The sequence below is a fragment of the Silurus aristotelis genome (assembly GCF_946808225.1).
Source record: "Silurus aristotelis genome assembly, chromosome: 1".
Lineage (NCBI taxonomy): Eukaryota > Metazoa > Chordata > Actinopteri > Siluriformes > Siluridae > Silurus > Silurus aristotelis.
In genome coordinates, this window is record NC_139574.1 from 10,831,023 (window position 1) to 10,854,447 (window position 23,425).

The 23,425-nt window shown below is 38.5% G+C and overlaps 3 protein-coding genes across 5 annotated transcripts in view; all 3 read left to right on the top strand.

Moving 5' to 3' along the window:
• Positions 1 to 23,425, top strand: part of itgb1a (integrin, beta 1a) — a 140,943-nt gene that overhangs the window by 72,673 nt on the left and 44,845 nt on the right. The window lies entirely within an intron of this gene.
• med1l (mediator complex subunit 1-like) lies at positions 1,511 to 15,834 on the top strand. 3 transcript variants are annotated; one of them, XM_083546561.1, is made up of 18 exons: positions 1,511 to 1,649; positions 1,825 to 1,869; positions 1,994 to 2,082; positions 3,562 to 3,637; positions 3,896 to 3,950; positions 4,673 to 4,805; positions 4,882 to 4,910; positions 8,359 to 8,430; positions 8,525 to 8,599; positions 8,690 to 8,766; positions 8,856 to 8,921; positions 9,082 to 9,193; positions 9,941 to 10,065; positions 10,252 to 10,361; positions 13,151 to 13,349; positions 13,432 to 13,527; positions 13,642 to 13,744; positions 15,391 to 15,834. In XM_083546561.1, the coding sequence occupies exons 2-18, from the start codon at positions 1,851 to 1,853 to the stop codon at positions 15,743 to 15,745; spliced, it is 1,791 nt and encodes a 596-aa protein (XP_083402687.1). In that variant the 5' UTR covers positions 1,511 to 1,649; positions 1,825 to 1,850; the 3' UTR covers positions 15,746 to 15,834. The 3 variants fall into 3 exon arrangements, with proteins under 3 accessions (XP_083402687.1, XP_083402689.1, XP_083402688.1); XM_083546562.1 differs by having other exon boundaries at positions 1,545 to 1,657; XM_083546563.1 differs by lacking the exon at positions 8,359 to 8,430.
• Positions 23,064 to 23,425, top strand: part of LOC310729081 (F-box/LRR-repeat protein 7) — a 31,077-nt gene continuing 30,715 nt past the window's right edge. Inside the window, exon 1 of the mRNA XM_083547094.1 lies at positions 23,064 to 23,387. Within this exon, the coding sequence (XP_083403220.1) occupies positions 23,351 to 23,387 (37 nt within the window). The 5' untranslated portion in view covers positions 23,064 to 23,350. The remainder of the gene's footprint in view (positions 23,388 to 23,425) is intronic.

Genomic DNA, 23,425 nt, shown 5'->3' on the forward strand with positions numbered 1-23,425 from the left:
TATAATGTCCTATATAACGAGCTGGCATTGCACTGCGGTGTTATTACTGTCAATATATTCAACAGTAGACCTAAACTACTTGTTTGCATCTGCAGATGTGTAATTAGGCTTCCACATAAGCCATGCTTTTCTGAAGTGTTGGAAAGTGCAAAGGTGACATTATTGCATCAATTTGATATAGATAGATACAACTTTATGTCACTGCATAGTACAGGTACAGCACAGCAACAAAATGCAGTTTAACATCTACCAGAAGTGGTCTGACAAGTGCAGAAAAATATGTAAATATAGGTACAGAATTAGCAAGCTGTCAGAGCAAGCAAGACCTTCTTGGTTTAGCCTAAACACTACCAAAATCATTGTCTTATATTTTAATACTTTTGTCCATGAACATGTATTCAATTATTCCCAAATAGTCTATTCTCTTCATTGCATTGTGTTTTTCCTGTAGTATTTGCGTGTGCTTTTTCCTGTAGTGTATGTTTATGTTAGCATTTCTATCAAAACAGATTTCAAGCATCATATCACATGTTGCCAGGGTCAAGACCTGCTTTGAGACTTCATAATCAACAAGGCGGGTGCTTACCGAATAAAATATACATTGCTTAAAACTGTTAACAACAACGGGGGTCACCTAGCAGGCGTCCAGTAATGTCAGCATTTTTACGTCCTTTGATTGGATGGACAGAGGAGAAGAAATCGATTTGGTTGCAGTTGCACTTACAAGGATATTTCCAAAAGGGACTTTTTAAGAAAATCTGCACATCATAAGGAAAGTTCAGGAAAGGTTTCTATCGTCAAGGCATCATAACAATCGTATTAAGATGTGGATTGATTCATGTAGGACACCACTGAAAGCCTAGGTGTGAAATGCATGGCCTGCCACTAATGTACAGTGAAAAATGTGCAAAGCAGTCCATTTACAGTGGTGGACGAAGTACACAAACCATGTACTTGAGTAAAAGTATTATTACTCGGGTAAATTATTATTAAATATTACTCGGGTAAAAGTAAAAAAATATTTGTCTTAAGATGTACTTGAGTATCCAAAGTACTATGATTTATTTATATTATAGCCATAATTTTATATATAAATAAATAAATAATATATAATATATGTATATACGTGTGTCTTTAAAAGCCGCAGTAGACCCTTGATGCCTTATAACTTCATTAGATACACTATTAATAAAATTATATCATTAATAGTAATAATAGCATTCTAATCCACTCACAAATAAAAAGCAAAAAATGATTTCCCAAATTGTAGTTAAGTAAATAGTAAGATTTTAAATTTTTTAAAAAGATTTTAAAACGTGATTAAAGTATAGAAACACGAAAAATTACAGTAAAGGTACAGTAACGAATGACATTTACTTCGTTATTGTCCACCACTGCCCATTTATACTCAACACCTGGGCCTGAAGTTCATTGAGTTCATCGAGTTCATTGTTTGGGGGAAAAAAAATGTAGCGTGTAACTGACTCTTTGAACCGACTCAATTGAGTACCGACGATTAGGGACAGGGAGCGGAGTCGACTCATCAGAGCTGTGGAAACAAGCGTGGACGCACGCTGATAGGATATCTCTGCGCATGCGTAAAAAGGCTTCCAGACAAGCCACGCTGATCTTCTTTAAAGTGTTGAAAGGTGCAATGGTGACATTATTTTATTATCTGTCCGTAGAAATAATTTAGTAAATAATTTCAAATCAACAAAACAGTAAAATTGGATAGTGAACAGCTGCTGATGCAATAGTGTGTTGTGCATAAGTGTTTTTATTTTTTAATTATGAATAAAAATGCTCTGTTTGCTTGCTCATTAGATTAAAGCAAACCGAAAACAGCTAAGATGGAATCAAAAGTGGAGGGTAAGAGGAACAGTGAACTTCATGAACTTCAACTAGATCTATACTTGCATGCAAGCCATGAGGCCAGATTAAAAACCATATATATAAATGTATGTACTTTCATGTATGTACTGTCTTCCCACAGTCCTGCAGAAAACCTATTTATCAAGATTAAACTCCAAATTTGCAGATAAACCATGGCGTGAGACCTTTCAGCTGGTGCACAGATGCATGGTAGGAAGAGCTTAAATCACTTGCTTGCACATGAACTATTAGGAACCTGTTAATCCCAGGATGATGTTAGGTGTGATTTAGTTCAAGGATGAGAGTAATATTGACCATCTGTTTGCGGCAACCATATGCTCCTCTGGGTGACATTCCACGTCTTAACCATTTTACACACGTGAAAGACTAGTGCCCTAACCGCTGCTGTGCTGCTGTGGGGTTGCGTGCACAGCCTAACAAATGTCTTCCAGATGCAGGGCTTAAGTAAGACTATTGTGGCCGGAATAGCCCCGTGCCAAACTAATACATAAGCAGCTGCTTCCATCTCTGCAGGTTGGGAGAGGAGATGCTTTTGCATGGTCATTGAGGCGTTTCTCTCAAAGCAGCTGTAGTTTTTTTTCAATGACCTCAATTTACTGTACATATTTATTAATAGGTTTCATAAGATTTCATGTAAATGATTGCTGATCCTCAACTCGTATTTTTGTACTAGCAGGAAGCAAAAACACACCAGCATGGTAGGAGGTGGTATCAAACAGCTTCGAGACTAGCTCTGTTTACAAGAAAGTACTATATTAATCTACGTTTACACACGATCACCTTCAAAATAGTCCCCTTGCACAGCAATACAGCGCTCCCAGTGTTCCTGCCACTTTTGGAATGTGTTCTGGAAGTCTTCTTTTTGAAGCGTGTCAGGCTCCTTCTGCTCTTTGTGCTGGATCTCTGAAATGGTGTCACAATGGTGACCTTTGAGCTGGATCTTCATCTTCGAGGAACTCGCACGTTAGGAGAGCTCGGTGACGGCATGCACACGTTGTCAGATTAACAGACGTGGTAACACACATGTCCAAAACAGCACTTGTTGCACAGTTTCCCGTGTACGATGTCTTTTGGCACACTGACTTATAAAGGTCGTGCTCCCTGTGACTGTGCGTGCAGCGATGTGCTGCCATCTGTTGGCGTTTTACAAAACTAGTCAAATCTTTTTGATAACCACCTCATATTATGTGTACTATAGTTCTTTGTCTTTTACTAGTCAGATTTTAGTTTATGGTAATAATTACACCATATGAATGCAATAAATAATCCTTTTTCTTTCTTAATCTTAAAAAAAATACATTCTACAGTGTAACCCCATATATTTTTGGCCTAGGTCCTGGGCTATTAACGTTACTGAATATTTTCCATTAAAGGTCTCTGCTCAGAGGAGAATGAACAGAAAAATAATTTCCAATATACAGTCTTAAAACGGAACAATATTATTGTCATTAAGTAATGAGATTCTCCTTTACGTCTGTAATGTTTTTAGTATGCCTCATTATTAACCCTCTTCTTCACTGCTGCAGTACGATACAATTTTAATACAATATACAAATCCAAATCCAAATTTTATTGTTTTACACACATTTTTGATTAGTGTCGGTTATGTCGTAAAACATTGTTTGTTTTCTTGTTTTGTATTTTTTAACATTTCCTTTACCTTTACAGGGGAAATCTAGAACAGACAGCCAGCACTGTGAGCCAATTATGAAATGCCTGCAGAAACTACAGAAAGCTCTGAATGGTAACACTCTTAATCACATCATTTATCATGCTGCAATAGTGAAAAATACAATTTAGAGGTGAAAAAAAAAAGATTTAACATCGGATATTACGTTTTTTTCCTCATTGTATGTTGCGGGGGGGACTAAAATTTAATATTCAGAGAGGCTTGCAAGTGGGACCTGTGTAGAAATTAAAAAACGAATATGCTATGCAAGGCACTTTATTGATAAGTCTTTTGTTATGATTGTGTTCTTTTTGTGTTTTTATTCATTTGCAGTGACCTCTCTGCATGCCATTGTGACCCGACTAGAGACGATTGCTAAACAGAGAGGGTTTGAAATCTTTAATTAACTATCACTTTTGGTTGATGGAGCTGTTTGTAAATTTCCTGTCTGGCTGTTAAATTACTTTTGCAGAAAAGAAAATGACATACCTGTTTTCCCCCTGAAAAACTGACAGCATGATGTCACGGATTCCCTCTGCAATTCCTAGTCATGTGTTTGAGACCAGCATATAATAACTGGAGACTAATGGATTCAGAACACGAACAGTAGAGATTTTAGGACTAAGTTTATGAGCTGTAAAAATCTGTAGGAGGAAGTTCAGAGTGGAGGAGGAAGTGAATGAGCTGTAGAGACTGTTGGAGACGGATCATGAGATTAGAGACAAATACCATATATTGTCATCTCCTAATTCCTATCTATATTCGATTAGGCTATTCCCATGTTCAATATGCAAAACCTCACACCAGGATCATGCATGATGATTAAATCTTTTCATAATGCGAGTCACGATCTCACAATCTTTAATCATTCCTTTATACGTGTTTTATTTTTTTCATTCACAAGAGAGTCTGCTCTACACTGAGCTATATCTCTGCTTTATCTGAGAAATATGACCTATGTCTTGAGTTGTCTTGAGAATGTAAGTATTCCCATAGAAGTCATAAAAATGTCTCTATACACTTAGTAAAACAATGAGGAAAACCAAACCCCCTGACCAATGTGTATAGATGTGCTGTAAACTATATATTCTGAACATTTGACCTCTTTAGGCTGGGCTCCCACTTGAGTCCCACAGAGACTGCATGCTATCTGACAGCTGATCTGTTCTATGTGGAGGTGCTGATGATGCCTGGGGGAGAGGTTAAGGATGTGAAATTCGCACAGCACGGAGAAGCTCCTGAGGTATGGAGAATGCAGATATGTTATGAGAAGTCAGGCCACTGTTCCTGGTGTTTGACCAATTGTTAATTTTTCACAGTCAAATGCATCACTTTGTCAGTTGCTCAGGTAAGTAATTTCTGCATTAATAATCCATGTTTTGTAAAAAAAAAAAAAAATAAATAAAAAATGTAAATTAAATAAACGATAAGTAAAATGTAGCTATTTTTAATTACCTTTTTTATGTCTACGCATATTCATATACTTGAAAAAGAATGTCTGTGTACCTGCTTATTCATGTATTTATCCAGTGAGGCTTTTTTCTCTAGACTGGAAAAGACCAGGCAATGTAGACTATACCCACTGTAGCATCAGACCCCTATTTTTGGCTGACAGGAGTGAAACCGTACAGTTTAGAGTGGTGTGTCCTCTTCTGGTGTAGCCCATTCACATGATTCCTACTTATTTTGTAAAAGTGTGAAAAAGTATTATATTTGATTTGTGTTTTCCAAGTCTGGATTAGTATAGAAAAAAAGAAAACTAAATATCAAAAAATATTTGTGAACTATTGCCTGTTCGGTTTTCAGAAATCTATGTTTTCGTTGACTGAAAATGCCATTTCAGTGTGGACGGAAGTTTTTTTTTTTTCTGGAGTTGGAAGCAAACTTTCAACTCTGCCAAAAGATTGGTGCTAGACTGGATCTGCACAGCTGTGATTGGTTGTTACGTTGTGAAGCAGCAGTTGCCATGAGAGTACAGTGCCCCACGTCTGAGATTCTGACTGACATACTGTTCATCAGAGATTGTAAAGTAATAAATTATGTTCTTTCGGCTTCTCCCACTAGGGGTCGCCACAGCGGATTATCCGTTCATCCTCAGCATTCTCCTACCGATATACCCCATGTCCCTCCTCTGAACATGTCCAAACCATCTCAATCTCGCCTCCCTCACCTTGTCTCCAAAACGTCCTACATGCACTGTCCATCTAATAAACTCATTTCTAATCCTGTCCCTCGTCGTCACTCCCAACGAAAACCTCAACATCTTCATCTCTGCTACCTCCAGCTCCACCTCCTGTCTTTTACTGAATGCCGCTGTCTCTAAACCATGGTCTCATCGCTATAGGTCGCACCAATAAACATTCCCTTTCACTCTTGCAAATGCTCTTCTATCACACATCACTCCTGCTATCACTCTTCTCCACCCACTCCACCCTGCCTGCACTCTTTTCTCCACTTCTCTAACACACTCTCCATTACTCTGCACTGTTGACCTCAGGTACCTGAACTCCTCCACCTTCTACACCTCTTTTCCCTGCAACTGCACCACTCCACTCCACTCTCATTCATACAAATGTACACTTCTCTATACTTCTCCATCAACAATCTCAAAGCAAATAATGCATCAATGGTGCCTCTTCCTCAGCATGAAACCATACTGTTGTACATACAGATGGTCACCTCTTCTCTCAGCCTGGCTTCCACTACTCTTCCCCATAACTTCATGGTGTGACTGATCAACTTAATTCCCCTGTAGGTACTGCAGGTCTGCACATCTCCCTAAAGATTATAAAGATCGGTACCAGCACACTCCTTCTCCATTCCTCATGCATCTTCTCACCTTCCAGAATCTTGTTAAACAATCTGGTAAAAGATTTCACTGCCATCTCTCCTAAACATCTCCATGCTTCTACTGGGATGTCATCTCTTCCAACCGACTTTCCACTCTTCATCCTTTTAATCGCTGCTCTCACTTCCTCCTTACTAATCCTATCCACTTCCTGCTTCACTATCTCTACACAATCCAACCTTCTATCTCTCTCATTTTCCTCGTTCATCAGCTGCTCAAAATACTCCCTCCATCTTCTCAACACACTCTCCTTACTAGTCAACACATTTCCATCTCCATCCTTTATTGCTCTAACCTGCAGCACATCCTTCCCAGCTCGGTCCCTCTGCCTGGCCAATCGGTACAAATCCTTTTCTCCGTCCTTACTGTCCAACTATTCATACAGCTCCTTATATGCCTTTTCCTTTGCTTTTGCCACATCCCTCTTCACCTGCTGCTGCATCTCCTTGTACTCCTCCCTACTTTTCTCATCTCTCTGTTGATCCCAATTCTGTTTCGACAACCTCTTTCCCCCTTATGCTTTCCTGCACTTCCTCATTCCACCACCACATCTCTTTGTCTTCCTTTCACTTCTGCAGTAGTTCCCCAATCATCCAGCACCTCTTTACCACCACCAAGCATTCTTCTTCTTAAAGCCATACCAACCCATCACCTCCTTATCACCTCTGTTCCCTTCACCAACATGGCAATTAAAGTCTGTGCCAATCACCAATCTTTCATTCCTAGGTACACCGTCTACCACTTCATCCAACTCACTCCAGAATTTTTCCTTCTCCTCCATCTCACAACCCACTTGTGGAGCATAGGCACTGATGACATTTATCATCACCCCTTCAACTTCCAGCTTCATGTTCATCACCCTATCAGAAACTCTATTCACCTCCACTACACTCTTACTGTACTCTTCCTTCAGGATCACCCTTACATTATTTCTCTTTCCATCCACAAAATGAAAGAAAAGTTTAAACCCACCTCCAATGTTCCTGGCCTTACCCATTTCCACCTGGTCTCCTGAACACACAACATATCTACCTCTCTCCTCTCCATCATATCAGCTAACTCTCTTACCAGTCAGAGAACAAACATTTTAAGTGCCAACCACTCTCCTCCACTTCTTGTTTCCCTGGTGTCTCTGTAGACGTCTTCCTCCTCTCCTTCTTTTCCTTCGGCCAACAGTAGCCTAATTTCCACCGGTACCCTGTTGGCTACAATACATGTGGCGGTCGTTGTTAACCCAGGCCTCTAACAACCAGGTATGAAATTCTGGTTTGTGATCCGCATTTTGTATGTGCCACATGTTTTACACTGGATGCCCTTCCTAACGCAACCCTCCCCATTAATTCGGACTTGGGCCCGGCACTAAGAGTAAACTGACTTGAGTTAATGTAATGCATGTTATAGTTGGAATTAAAAATTATTATTTCAGATGTTAAATATGGTATTAAAAATCTTTAGGAAAGTCTGCATATTTGAGTCAGAAAAAGTATAGGATTTTGAAAAGAAGAAGGTGTAGAAACTGTGCTCTCACCTATATGTTTGATGTGCTGTCATTCTGAGATGCCTTTCTGCTCATCAAGGTTGCAAATTAATAATTATTTGAGTGTAGTTTTCTGTCAGCTTAAACCTGCTTGTCTATTCACCTTGGAGCTCCCAACAAATAGTTTTTGCCTGCGGATCCTCTGCACACACAACACTTTCTATATAAACTCCAGACACTATTCTATAGCTTTTAGATCTGTCCCAGTGAAAAAGGTCAAATTTTTCTTCCTCATTCTAATGATATTGGATATGAACATTAACTGAAGCTCATGATTTGTATCTGCGTGTTTGTATTAATTGTATTGCTGGCAAATAATTGGCTGTTTGGAGAACTGCATTAATAAGCAGATGCACAGGTGTTTTTCTTAGAGACCAGTGAGTGTATACTGACTATTTAATATCAATATAGAATGAAGAAATTTGAGGAATTCTCACTCAAGATGGACGACTTCGTGTCTCTTTATAATATACCAGGCGACAGGTATTACTTCACCAAGCATAGATTGATACTTCCAGTCTGGTTTATTTACGTTTTATGTCAGTTTTTTCTACACACTTTCTTTTAAATCCCACAGTGATACCAAGATGAAATTGTACACATCCCTTCAGCATCTGCAGAAAGACCTATTGAAAATTTCTAATTTACCAAGGTGTGAGGAACAAAACATTTTCCTTTATACAGGATGAAATGTGTTGGAAATCCTTGCAAAAATGAAATTTTTTAATATTTTTTTTTTTAGGCGTTTGATAGATAGTGATCTTCATGTCGATATGGTTCTGAATGGCAGAATTGGGAGTATAACGCTTGGCAGAGAAGGTAAAGTGCCTGTCTTTTTAATGCTTCTGGTGATTAAAACATGTCAGGATGAATTTTAATACCAAACCATGGCCCTTTATATTCTTCAGGAAGCCCAATGAGCATTGAGTACTACATCAGCCCCTCAGACGCACTGATGAAGAGGTTAAACAAAGGTACATCAAGACAATCCTCTACCTATTCATGGCTGTAATGAGTTTTTATATGAGGGAGATTATATCCATAAATACATGTTATAGGAGTTTAAACCAATTTGACTCCTCTAAGGAGTGCCTAGAAACTGTTCTCTTCTCTGATTTATTTTTCCTGTGACAGGGGAAAGCGGCCACAGCCAGACTGCCGTAGTGGGGGTAGGTGCCAGTGCCACTACACACAAGTTGCAGATAGAGTCTCTGATTCCCACACCACCCCAAATAGACTCATTAGGGTGCGTATTGAGCTCTAGGACTTCTCTGACAAAAGGGCAAAATCAGTACGAAAGGCTATTTTTTTTCATGCCCCTGAATCATTTGATATCACTTTACATACACTGAATAATTCTAGGTAACTGTTATGAGACCAGGTCAGGGTGAGAGTGGAACATCTAATGCTGAATTAACCTGAAGAGTCTGTGTCATAAAAGTGGCTAAAAACCTACAAAGATCCTCATTAGTTAAAATCCTGTTCATTTTACATTGGATGGCATGCCAGTTCTTCACAGAATACCACGCCCACACATATTTTGAGTAGTAACGCATCGAAATGTTTTTTGACAGAGGAAAGAAACAGAACATTGAGGAAAGTTATGTGGACACTAAAGGCACACAAAGACAGTAACCTGTGCCACCATGCTAGTTAAAATCTGGATTGCCTAAAGAAGCTTTCTGTGGACTGTGATATAAAAACATGGTTTGATAGTGTGACAAATTTCCTGAATGTATACTTAAATATATCACAGTTTATTGAGACCAGGGCCTCGTCTTTCCAACTGTTTTAAAAATGTTTGTCCTTGACCTTCCCTTTGCCATTTTCCCTTCTGTGAATCTTTGATGATGGATTTTAAGGGCTGCTCCTTTTACTGTTTATGCTAAATTAAGGTATGTTAGGTGACAGTTTGTAGGAACAAGGTATGCAGATGCAGAACATTGTAATAATACTGCAGGTTTGTCATTTTTACCACTGAATATTTTTTCAGACTTCCGGCATTCATCCCGCTGTCCGAAACCTGTTCAGAGATCCTGCCAGCCTTCTTCCTTCTCAAAATCAAGCCACCAGTGCCCATGCTCAATTCCTTCATCCAGAAGATAAGTCAAATAACAGGTCACTACAAAACTGTCTCTATCAGCACTACAGAATGAAATAGTGCTTGGGTAGATTGGTATAAGCTGAAACCGCTTGAGGCTGGAGTTGTAAAAAAAAATAAAAAATATTGCAGGGGTGCTTTTGGTCACGTCCTTGAAGGTGTCCTTTAGGATGCTAACAGTGATTCTGATTAATCTTCTTTAGACATTCCCCCAGATTTTGACCTGCAGGGGGAGCCACTGTTCCAGTTGTTCCAGTCCAGTACTTTACAGGACAAAACACCATATAAAGGAAAAGACGCTCAATTTATTGTGGTATGTAAAACCTAAAACATATGTAATGCTTGTTTTTAGTATTGTGTACATTTGTCAGAGCAATCTTTCTAATATAGTCAATTATTTCATTATTATTTGTTGTTTAGGGCATAAGGAAATTTTTTCACCAAGCCCATCCACTTTATGAAAACTGAGTTATGTGAAAGGTGGCACGTTAAACACACATTATATGTGGAAACACTGAGGTGCAAAACACCAAGCAATATATAACACCCTTTATATAATATATAAAACCCACTTGCTTATATCTGTATATGAAATCTGCAAATGTTGCATGTTATCCTCTACCCTGTAAATAAATCTTTCTCTTTTTAAGTTTCTGTCACCAAGACACATTTGTTTTGTGAGCGAGCACATCTGGCGATATACCTACTACTTGGGAATTCTGATCTTATCAAGGCTATTGAATACAATTTTTGTAGCTAGATCAAAAATTTTTATGTCTACAAGTGTTTCACAGCATCTATTATATGTGGTGATCTGGGGAAAACTCATTCATTATTTGTGTATCTAAATTTTTAAAAAAATTGTAAGAGAAAAAACATGCTTTCTGCCTAAAAAAATATTACCATGCGATCCTATTGCTTGTCCCCTATTTCATTTTTATTGTGTAAAGCTTTCTGCCACTACAGAGGGGGTGACGCCACCCAATTGGTTAAAATAAAGTCTGAATAAGGAGAAAAACGTCGGAATTGTGAGGGGAAAAAAAGTCAGAATTAGGCAAACTAGGAAACGGGCTTTCATAGTGTTTACCTGTCCAGAGTGCTACAGAGTTTAGTGAGTGGTGCATCAGTAATAATGGTCAATGGGGAAACGCAGCGCTCTGTGTGTTGTTAAATGAATGAATTATTCAAATAAATTTACCTCGATGCATTTTTGTTTTGAATTACTCTAGTTGCTTGAGGAATCGTTACAGCCCTAGTTCACATGTTTGGAGTAGAAGATCTTGTGTGGCCTGCTATAAAGCTCTGGCCTCAACCCTATTTAACACTGTTACTATAAATGCTGTCTGCACCCAATGCCTCCTCACCCTGTATGTGGCTGAATGAGCACAAATCTTCACAAGCCCATTCTAATCTCTAGTAAGACATCTTCCCAGAAGTGTGGTGGTTATTACAGCAAATAGGGGCCTAAATGTGGACTGGAATGTTTAAAAAGCACATCTGATCATCAAGTGTTCACAAACCTTTGTCCATAGTTTATTTTAGTTCAGGAAAGCAGTAAAATACAGTGAGGAAAATAAGTATATGAACACCCTGCTATTTTGCAAGTTCTCCCACTTAGAAATCATGGAGGGGTCTGAAATTGTCATCGTAGGTGCATGTCCACTGTGAGAGACATAATCTAAAAAAAAAAATCCAGAAATCACAATATATGATTTTTTAACTATTTATTTGTATGATACAGCTGCAAATAAGTATTTAAACACCTGAGAAAGTCAATGTTAATATTTGGTACAGTAGCCTTTGTTTGCAATTACAGAGGTCAAACGTTTCCTGTAGTTTTTCACCAGGTTTGCACACACTGCAAGAGGGATTTTGGCCCACTCCTCCACACAGATCTTCTCTAGATCAGTCAGGTTTCTGGCCTGTCACTGAGAAACACGGAGTTTGAGCTCCCTCCAAAGATTCTCTATTGGGTTTAGGTCTGGAGACTGGCTAGGCCACGCCAGAACCTTAATATGCTTCTTACAGAGCCACTCCTTGGTTATCCTGGCTGTGTGCTTCGGGTCATTGTCATGTTGGAAGACCCAGCCTCGACCCATCTTCAATGCTCTAACTAAGGGAATAAGGTTGTTCCCCAAAATCTCGCAATACATGGCCCCGGTCATCCTCTCCTTAATACAGTGCAGTCGCCCTGTCCCATGTGCAGAAAAACACCCCCAAAGCATGATGCTACCACCCCCATGCTTCACAGTAGGGATGGTGTTCTTGGGATGGTACTCATCATTCTTCTTCCTCCAAACACGTTTAGTGGAATTATGACCCAAAAGTTCTATTTTGGTTTTATCTGACCACATGACTTTCTCCCATGACTCCTCTGGATCATTCAAATGGTCATTGGCAAACTTAAGACGTGCCTGGACATGTGCTGGTTTAAGCAGGGAAACCTTCCGTGCAATGCATGATTTCAAACCATGACGTCTTAGTGTATTACCAACAGTAACCTTGGAAACGGTGGTCCTAGCTCTTTTCAGGTCATTGACCAGCTCCTTCCGTGTAGTTCTGGGCTGATTTCTCAACTTCCTTAGGATCATTGAGACCCCACGGGGTGAGATCTTGCATGGAGCCCCAGTCCGAGGGAGATTGACAGTCATGTTTAGCTTCTTCCATTTTCTAATGATTGCTCCAACAGTGGACCTTTTTTCACCAAGCTGCTTGGCAATTTCCCCGTAGCCCTTTCCAGCCTTGTGGAGGTGTACAATTTTGTCTCTAGTGTCTTTGGACAGCTCTTTGGTCTTGGCCATGTTAGTAGTTGGATTCTTGCACCATAACACTGTGTTACCCCAAAGTGCATTGAGTGTCATGTGACCTTAATGATGCTTTAGGTGTAAATAAGACACAGATTTATTTTGTCAACTCACCGTTGAACTGATAATCCTCTTAAATGAGTAGTGTAACTGGTCATTAAAAGTGTACGATTTAATCACCACGGCATTGGTTAAAAAAAAATAAAATCAAAATGTATCAAACTCAACACCTGTCATTGCATTTCATTGTCATATGCAGCTGTGAAATGTGTAACATGGATTTGGAAACTGCTCTTAGTCTCTTCCAGATGCTGAGTTCCACAGCTATTTGTTTGCTGTTGCTGAATGGGAGTGTGACTGCTGGAAAGGATCTCTGGTTAACACTGTTCCTTTTACCCATCCTGCTCACGTACCGGTCTTATTGGACCTCCTCCGGTATCAGTCTGTCATCAACACTCTACTATCGAGCTGCATTACCAGCCTTAAGCACCAACCAGGTAACATGTCAACCGTGCGTGTAGAACTCCCCGAATTTATATTGCACTATTTGTGCCTGAACCTGTGAACATATTTTGGCAGAGTTAGCATGTGACGTTAGCTGTGAAATCTTCCCGGAGTCTGTCTGCAGCTTTTCTGTGACCTTCAGCATCCCAGACACAGAGACACTGGCAGTTTGTAAGTGCTTAACTGATGTCTGTATTTGTGGATGAAACATGTCGATTTCAAAATTTTACATACGGTTTGATTTATTCTCTACTTGTCCTTCATCTTGTCTTTATTGATGTCTAGTGCTCGTTTCTGTGGTGGATTATCGTCAGCTGCACTGCAGACTTCTAATTCCTGGAACAGTGGATCACTCTCTAGATGACTATATCTCCAGAGTCCTCACACGGTACAAATGTATATTTTTGTTGCATAGCAAATATAATAGTACAGTTTCTATAGAAAAATCAGCAAATACCCCTTTGGCAAATAAATGAACTATTTCATACAGCCTGAAATCAAACTCTCCCCAAAAAAGATTTGTTTACAGATTTTGCCTCAAGACATCAAACTAATGAAAGAAAAAGGCATCAATTCTGAAAAAAATGAAAAAATTGGAATGTGTTTTTTTGCTTTTGCTTTAATTACAGCCATTAATCTTTTTGGATATTTCTGTTCTAGCTTTACACACCTAGATTGGGGAATATTTGCCCATTCTTCTCTGTGGAATTGCTCATGTTCAGTCAAATTCAATGGTGAAGAGACTGATGGACTGCTCTCTCAAGTCCATGTACAGATTTTCTCTCGAATTGAAGTCAAGGCTCTGACTTGGTCACTCAAGGACTTTTATTTTTTATTTTATATAAATTCTTCCCTGCAAAATTACTCAAGTTCAGCCAAATACCATAGTGAGCTGATATGGACTATACTCCAAGTCCATCCACAGGGCTCTGGCAAGGCCACTTAGGTACATTCATCTTCTCAATGGCCTTTTGATAGCTCTTTCCCAACCATGGTTAATTCTATGCAGTACCATGCACTACTAACAGTGGAATCTTCAAAAAAGTCATCAAAATCACTACAATTGTTATCAGGTGGGGAATGAGTCTGTTCTGAAAGTTGATTGATTTGCACCTGAGTGAGTTTATAATGGTATATAATAAGGGTTTGGTCACTTTACCAAACCATGTATTTCACTAATTACATTTTAATAATTCTCCAAAATGTTATTTTCCTTTTGATAATGATGACTTTTGTTGAATTTATTTTATTTTCCATGGTCTGACAAAAGGTAAAGATTTTCCCAGGGTATGATGACTTTCTATAGGCACTGTAAATTTATCAATATGAAACTTTGTAATTTTCCATGTATAGTATTTCAAACTTGGAATGTGATGTACTGTAAATTGGGACTCTACAATATGACCAAAAAGAAATGCAAGCAGTCTATACCTACACTTTATTCCGTCTTTGTAACCCCACATGGAGATTATAGTATAAAAGAGTATAATTTAAGAAAAGAAAATACTATTTATAACACGCACTGTATTCTTTGCCTCTTTGGTAGCAGTTGTGGAAATGTATTAATTTGTACTCCCATCAGAAAAGGATGAGCTCATTTTTGAGTCGGGTTTTGTTCAAGGTGTTTCTCCTCATGTCTTCTCAGTGGGATTCATATTTCCACAATCACTTTTTGGTTTTTAGGTAGCAAAATTTAACTTAACATTATTACATTTTATGGTGTCAGATTACAAAGAGTTCTTTTGACTGATCAGTGGGATTTTAGGAGGATTTCAGTCCTATTATATGGCTTTCCTATCCACCAGCTTTTTTTTTTTGGTGCATTAGACAAGGCTCTCCATTATCAAAACACTAGTTGATAGAAGCATGATGTTCATTACTACAGTCACGTTTCAGAGACTTGTCCCTAAGAAATGGACTCAAACGTTTTGGTTATCCGATGTTTATTAAAATATTATGCAGCCCCTAATGAACATGATAATGAAATCCATGTTGTTGTTTCTTTCCATAATGATGTTCTCCCTTCCATTCTAGGTGCATGTCTATCCCCATTACTTTAAGAGCTATACGGAAGAGGATCTCCAGCTTGAAGCCACCAGCACTACCACTTGAACCTGAACCTGCTAGGAAGGTTGAGAGTTCATCCTCTACATCACCACATTGTGCTGTAGAGAACACTTCAGCCATCCTGCCTTCTACAGTGCTCTCTCCTGAGCCTATGGAGGCGGACAGTCTTCCTTCTAATCCTGGCCACTATGTTATGTCTGTTGCTGCTGCTCCGGCAGTTGATGGTGCTAATACAGATACGATTGCTAACCGTTCCCCCTGTGCCTCTGTGGGTGTCTTTTCACACTGGGTGGCCAGCAACTTTCCAGCTGAGCTGATTTAGAAGATTCGAAAGGAATGATCATGTCAGAGATATGCGTAGTAAATTATTTGTTCTGAAGAAAGACCTTAATAAAAATGTTTTAAATGGAAGATGTCATGTAATCAGGAATTTTCCCAGAGAGCAAAACATTTTGTTTGGAGCTACACATTTCCTTAGCAGCACAAAGCATCTGTTCTGTCTAAATATAGCTTTGAGCAATCATTACATAATGAGCCAGTATTGTGTACTATTGGGCCTTTCTTTATGTCAAAAATATAATACTTGTACTATATGTCAGGTTGTAAGAAGTCATACCTCAGGCTAAAAGTTTTCCTTTTGTTTATTTGAGATATGTCCTGCTAATGTGTGTAAGAAAGACCTTAAAAAGAGAAAGTACACAGCATTCTTTTGCTGGCTGTTAAATGTTTCTTAGGCTTGGCATTTGACCCAGACAGCCAACACACTGCTGATTGGTACCAGGCAGGCCAAGTAAACAAGTAAAAAGTAGTTGTTGTACCTAGAATTCACTTATATCCACACATGGAAAAAGTCTTTTCTATTCCATTCCATTAGACATGCTACACAGATTGTGTTCAGATCGGTAATGAATGATTCGATGTGTTCGTCCAAATCCATTTATAAAGTTCAGAAGTTTTTGCGGTTTGGATGCATCGCAATAAGGTAAAGTTGCCAGGAATTTCGAATGTTACAGACTTTCTCTCATGCACTATTATAGTTAGGATATTTCTTTAACTCTTTGAATTTATTTTGGAAATCTAAATGAAGATCTTGATACTTTTTATTAATATTTATAAGTTTTTATTGCAATTGATTATAGTGTTTTCTATCCTAATCCCAGCAGGCATTTTTCTTAAAGCGGTATTAGTCCTTGTCCTTTCTGCTCCACAAAAGCACCGAAAGTGACTAATACGAGTACGGTGCTTGCTATGCTCAGGTTCCTGTTTTGCTTTTTCGGAGCACAATAAAGTTTCCGTTGATGGAGGTCAGCCATTTTCATTTTATTCAGGAAGTCTACTAGTGCAGACAATAAAGCCTTAGACAACAGTGTGCTTTGTAGACCTTGGGTCATGTGGATAATTGTCTGTGTGAGCATGCTGATTTAGGATAATCTATCATCTCTCCCTGTGTCCTTCTTACATCATTCATGTTGATGTGAAGAATAAAATTGGATCATGGAGCACCATTTGGACTCCACGACCCTGAAGAAAAGAGAAAACGCAAGCATCGTGCACCATATCCACATGACAAGTGCGCATGAAAGCTTTTTAACAGAACACATTGTTTTCATTCATCAGGCATTCCTGACACAAGGATTAGACTTGTCTGTGTACGCCTAATACTTGAGACGTGTGTTTACTGGGAAAAAATGAGAGGTTTGCCTTTATTGAAAATAACCATTATACAAATAAAACTGTTTGGATAGCAGATTATCTGGTTGTGGCTTAGACACGGGGGTTATGTCCTTAAAACATTAAATAACAAAGCAGCAGCAAATGTATGTTTTTTAAGCAAGGATTCATAAAACCTAGTAAGTCAGCCCAATAAATTACTATATATATATATATATATATATATATATATATATATATATATATATATAAATTTTTTTTTTTTTTTGGGGGGGGGGGGGGTTGTTGGAGTATTTAATACTAAGCATGATGTAAGATGAAAGTGTGGGAAATTGCCAGGGCAGTAAAGCACATCTTGTAGAACAGGGGTGTCCAAGGTTTTCATTCCCAACAAAGCAAGAGCACAAATTCTACCTGTTTATATATAATGATTTTCATTTTCAATGACTATCAGGTGTTCCCTTGACTGTTGGAATGAAAACCTGCACCCACACTGGCTCTTTGTGAAAAAAGATTGGACTCCACTTTTGTATAACCTGTTCATGATTACTTTTGCAAAAGGTGTGTGCAAATGAAATATGTATAATTGGTCTTATAGATAGGACTACATTTAGGAAAAATTGTGGTTACATTCCAACATAGATAAAGTAACCTTTTCCTAATTGTGCAAGAATATTGCAAAATATTGAGAAATGTGCTCGTTGTAAAATGTTATATCTTAAGGCAAAACCTTGAATTTGTAGTCAGTATGATGTATGTTTTGGATTAATGTCTGGCTGAAAAGTACAACACGACCAAGTGTTAGCTTCCACTGCTACACTAATGATATCCAGCTATATATCTCATCAAAACCAGGCACTACAGCTCAATTGGCTTGGATAACTGAGTGTGTCAAAGAATTAAAAGACTGGATGACCCAAACCTTTCTATTATTACATTCTGATAAGACGGAGATTTTGCTCATCGGCCCAAAAACCAGTACACAGAAGCTCCAGCATTTCAACCTGCATTTAGACGGATGTTCTGTAATTACTAGTTCAACAGTAAAAGACCTGGGAGTTATTTTAGACAGCAAATTGTCTTTTAAAAATCATATCGTCCATATTACAAAAACAGCCTTCTTCCACCTTAGAAATATTGCTAAGCTAAGAAACATGTTATCTATATCTGATGCAGAGAAGCTCGTCAATGCGTTCATGACCTCCAGACTGGACTATTGTAATGCATTATTAGGTGGATGTCCTGCATCATTAATAAACAAGCTACAGTGAGTCCAGAATGCAGCAGCCAGAGTTTTTACAAGGTCGAGAGAATATGATCATATAACCCCAATCTTATCGTCCCTACACTGGCTACCTGTTAAGTTTCGATCGACTACAAACTATTGTTACTTACAAAACACTAAATGTTTAGCTCCAAATTATCTCTCCAGTCTTCCAACATGCTACAATCCGTCACGCTCCCTGAGATCTCAAAACTCCGGACTTCTAGTAGTTCCTAAAATAGCAAAGTCCACTAAAGGTGGTAGAACATTATCACATTTGGTTCCTAAACTTCGAAATAGTCTTCCTGACTGAACAGTGTGCGTGGCTCAGACACACTCTCCCAGTTTAAGTGCAGATTAAAAACGTGTCTTTTTAGCGAGTCCTACACATAACACACATCACATATCATAACCTTGTGCTACAGTACATCTGATCACATGCACATTATCAACTTGTGCTGTTAATATCATGAACAGCAGCTACGCTAATTCCTCTTCACTGCTTCTTTTTCTCTCCCCATCCCGAGGCATCCTGAGGTTGCTCCAGTCCCAGCCACGTCCCACCTCATGAAGATTATGGACCTTTGAAGAAGTAGATGCTGAACTTGCAAACTTCCCGTACCACCCAGAGACATACCAGTGCCAATTGGATTCCATTTCATGTGTGGAGTTTTGAAATTGGACCTCCTGGAGTGTTTAAAGGTTCTGGCATGGAGAAGCTGGTGTTGGATCTATGATGATTGCAAATATTGAGCTATTTTATGAGTTGCTCAGTAGCTCCTAGTTTTATAACAACAATTAGTGTAAAAGACTGTAGAAGAACATTACTTATAATCTTACACTCCAGTGCTCATGTTAGTTCTCACTCTCCAGTGTTCTGTATTGTTTAAAGACTATAATCACACTATTGTTGTCACCCAAATGAGGATGGGTTCCCCTTTTGAGTGTGGTTCCGCTCAAGGTTTCTTCCTCATAACATCTCAGGGGGGGTTTTCCTTGCCACAGTTGTAATGGCTTGCTCATCAGGGATAAATGCACACCATTCACCTTAACTGTTGATTTCTGTAAAGCTGCTTTGAGATTTTCTGTAAAGCTGCAATGTCTGTTGTGAAAAGTGCTATAGAAATAAACTTGACTTGACTTTCTGTCAGAGTTCAGCAGTACAGTGTTCAGTATTCATATATAGGTGTTTATCTGCTGATATTTTAGTCTATGATGCCAATGTATCCTAACAAAATGTATAGCTTCTCTCTGGCAGAAGAACAAGCACAAATCAGTAAAAATACACCAACATATTTAACTGTCGGCACAAGGTACTTTTTCAAATGGCTACCTCTTTGTGCGTGGCAAACCCACCTCCCTCTATTGTGTTTTATAATTTTGTACAAAACTGAAGGATACTGAATCCATATTTCTATCTCCTCGTCACTCTCTCTCTCTCTCTCTCTCTCTCTCTCTCTCTCTCTCTCTCTCTCTCTCTCTCTCTCTCTCTCTCTCTCTCTCTCGGTCGAGTTAAATATGCTCCTGAGGTACCAGTAACCAGTGTTCCTATCCCTTTTCTCTCCTCAGATCTGCCTTGTTCATCCTGATGTCCTGCCTCTGGAGGGGGTTCTCTTTAATTGGAGGCCGTTTTGTGTAGCTGTGGATGATTTCACATCAATGGCTTGGGGATCCATGAAATTACAGAGCAACATGGAAGCTTTAAGGATGGATTTGGACTGTCAACAGTCTGCTACAGTGACTCAGGACCGCAAGTTGCAGCTAATCACCCATCACTGCACATGTCAAAAACAATTGTAATTGTAACTGTAATAAATGGACTTTCGATTCCACCCAGATGAGGATTGGGTTCCCTTTTGATTCTGATTCGTCTCAAGGTTCCTCATGCCATCTCAGGGAGTTTTTCCTCACCACAGTCACCACTGGTGAATAAAATCACAATTATAAGGAACAAACTTATACATTCTTTATTACCACTTTATCTGCTTTTAAGCTGCTTTAAGACAATTGCCATTGTTTAAAGTGTTATATGAATAGTTCCAGTAGTGGCTTGGAAGTTTGTTTACATTACATTTCCTGAAGCCCCGTGGCAATGTAGGTTACTTCAGATTATAATTTTGGAGACTTTCTGGCCCCAAAACTCAACTGACTGCAATTCTCCAGCTGTGATCCTTGGGAGACCCTTGAACAATCCACGTCAAAGTGCATTTATACAACATAGACACCTGTATTCTATCAGGTTCATCCATCATTTTATCAGTTGACTGGAACTTAATTATTGACCTGATGGTGGAAACTGTCATTTTCAATGCTTTTGCTTAATTCTTATAACCACTTTTGTGAAGCTCAGCCTTCATTTAGCTGTTGAAAATAACAGATATATGCCTTGGTCTTACTAATGAAATAATGAGTAAGGGAATTTGGTCTATGTGCTACCTCATGGAAGTCATGGTTGAACAATTTTCTTTTCCAAATCACCCAGGTGTCCATAAAAAAATATAAAACATCAATGGAAATATATTTTAAATATAATTTACCCGGATGAATTCATTGAGATTATAGAATAGTTGTGGCATATATTTAACAAAGATATTTTTTGATAAAACATGTGTTATACTCATGAGAGTAGAGTAATATACTAGAGTTTTGTGATTTTTTGTTTTTACAGAAAATCAGAAGTTTAAACAATAGAGACAATATTCAAAGCCTTTTTGGCTTTTATTTACCAAGGGTGCCAATGTCAATGGAGGGCAATGTAGTCACTTATTCTAAATTATTCTAACATTTTCATTTCTTTCCTCAGCAGGGAAATATTATAAATTTATTATCTGTGGTTATCACAAATATGCTTAACATGTAGTCTAAAAGAAAGTAAAATTTTTTTTTGCAATATTCCTTTAAACGCAGCAGTAAAATGTAGTTATTTTTATGAGGGAGTGGTCTGTTCAGGCAACTCTGTTACTAACTGCCAATAGCGTGCCACAAAATGAAGATGTAGCCACAAGATTTAAAATTCATGGCTATGAACTGTTGAGCCCTATATGTTGTGGGAACACCATAAATAATACAGTACATGACCTTATTATTTGGTGGCAATGGGCAAAAAAATCGCTTAGACTCATGTAGCCACAATGGCCCAAGTGAGTTGATTTCTCAGTGTTGTATTTACTGGATGAACACTATACGGCCAAAACATTGAGGACAACTGAATTGCCGAATACATACGTTCTTGGGCATCTCATTCCTTTTGCTTTTCTAATACTCTTCACTCTTCTTGGAAGAGTTTCCTCTAGATTTTGGAGGATGGCTGTGATAATTTATGATTGTTTAACCACAAGAGCATTATTGAAATGAGACACAGATTTTCTTTGAGGAGGTTTAGGGTTCAGTTGATGTTCTACTACTTCCCAAAGCTTTTTTTTTCAAGACTTTGTGCAAGATAGTCAACGTTTTTGATCTGAATCTGAAAACACCATATCTTTATGGATATGCATGCGCATTGTCATGCAGGTTTGGTCCTCGTAGGAACAGTAAAGGGAAATTGCAATTCTACAACATGTATAGAAATCAGGTACAATTGTATAGTTCTGAATTAGCACACATTTTGGTGGTGTCAGGTGTCCACAAACCCTGTAACAAAGACAGTTGCATTTAACGAAGTTAAATGACGCGTAAACAACACAATTTTTTACTTTTGAAAGTAGTTTTAAAAAATCCATACATTCATAGATTTATCCATGTTCTATACCGCTTATCCTGCACACGATCCCAGTGGGGAACAAGTAGACTATCTCAGGGAACTCAGAACACACCATGGACATGGTGCCAACCCATGAAAATACCACTCAACCAATGATCTTTGGAATAGTGAAGGAAACTCGAGGGCATAGAGCAGGGGTCACCAACCTTTTTTCAGATTTTTCAGTTTGATCTGAAATAACAAATTTGCTCAATTTACCTTTTATTATATGTTATTATTAATAATTAATGATATTCTTCTATTTGAAGATGCTGATCATGTTAATGATTTCTCATAATAATTATCAACAATGATTTAACAAAGTAGGAAACAGCTATTTTTAGAAAAGGCCCGCGGGCTACTCATGTGGTCCTTGCGGGCTACCTGGTGCCCGCGGTCACCATGTTGGTGACCCCTGGCATAGAGGAACTTCTGAAATACTGGGAAGAAAATGCAAACTGTATATCAGGACACATGCCAGATTCAAACCCTAAACCCTGGAGCCACAGTTTGCTAATTTTTTTTTTACTTTTTTTTTTTTTTTTTATGTAGCAAGTTATTAAATATTAAGAACGACAAATAGTTCAGAGAGAAGCTTACAGACAAGCTTAGGTTAATTTATACTTATGCTTTTAAGTCATTTGGAGCTGATGTACATGTTATTGTTTCCTAAAACATTATACATTATTTAACATTAGTTGTCTGTAAGTGTAGACATTTTATGAAAGGGTTCAGTTTTTGGTCATGAGGTGAGTCATTATTTGAGCCTTTTTAGAGCAGGGACAATGGAGAGAACAATCTGGAAGCATTAGATATTCTTGGAGTTTTGTATTTTCTGGACGCAAAGTAAAAATGTGCATTGAGGGTTAATGTTTGCGGTCTCTTTAAAAGCCGGCGGTTGAGTTCCTGACTTCCCTGTGTCAGAGAGAGAGAGAGAGAGAGAGAGAGAGAGAGAGAGAGAGAGAAAGAGAGAACTCCAGGTCCCTGAGCTCACGTCAGTCAGTGTGTATTGAGGTCTGAGTGGAGGGGAATAATTTGAAACACATCTCTCAGTTCAGGGAAATAGGATGCTGCTGGTGTTGTGGACATCTGAACTTTTTTCCTCATCGCCTTGCTGAAGTTGGAAATACTTATTAACGGATGTTTTTTTTCTCTTCTATGGCATGCATTTTTATTTGTGTGTGTGAGTTTGTAGTGGTGTGAGAGTAGATGTGGGCTACAATGTGCCTTGGATAGACAATGCGCTCTTCAGGATGGGCGCAAATAACGGCAAACAGTGCGGGAGCGAAGGTAGGACACTTAGAAGAAGCTGTAATCAACTTTTTCAC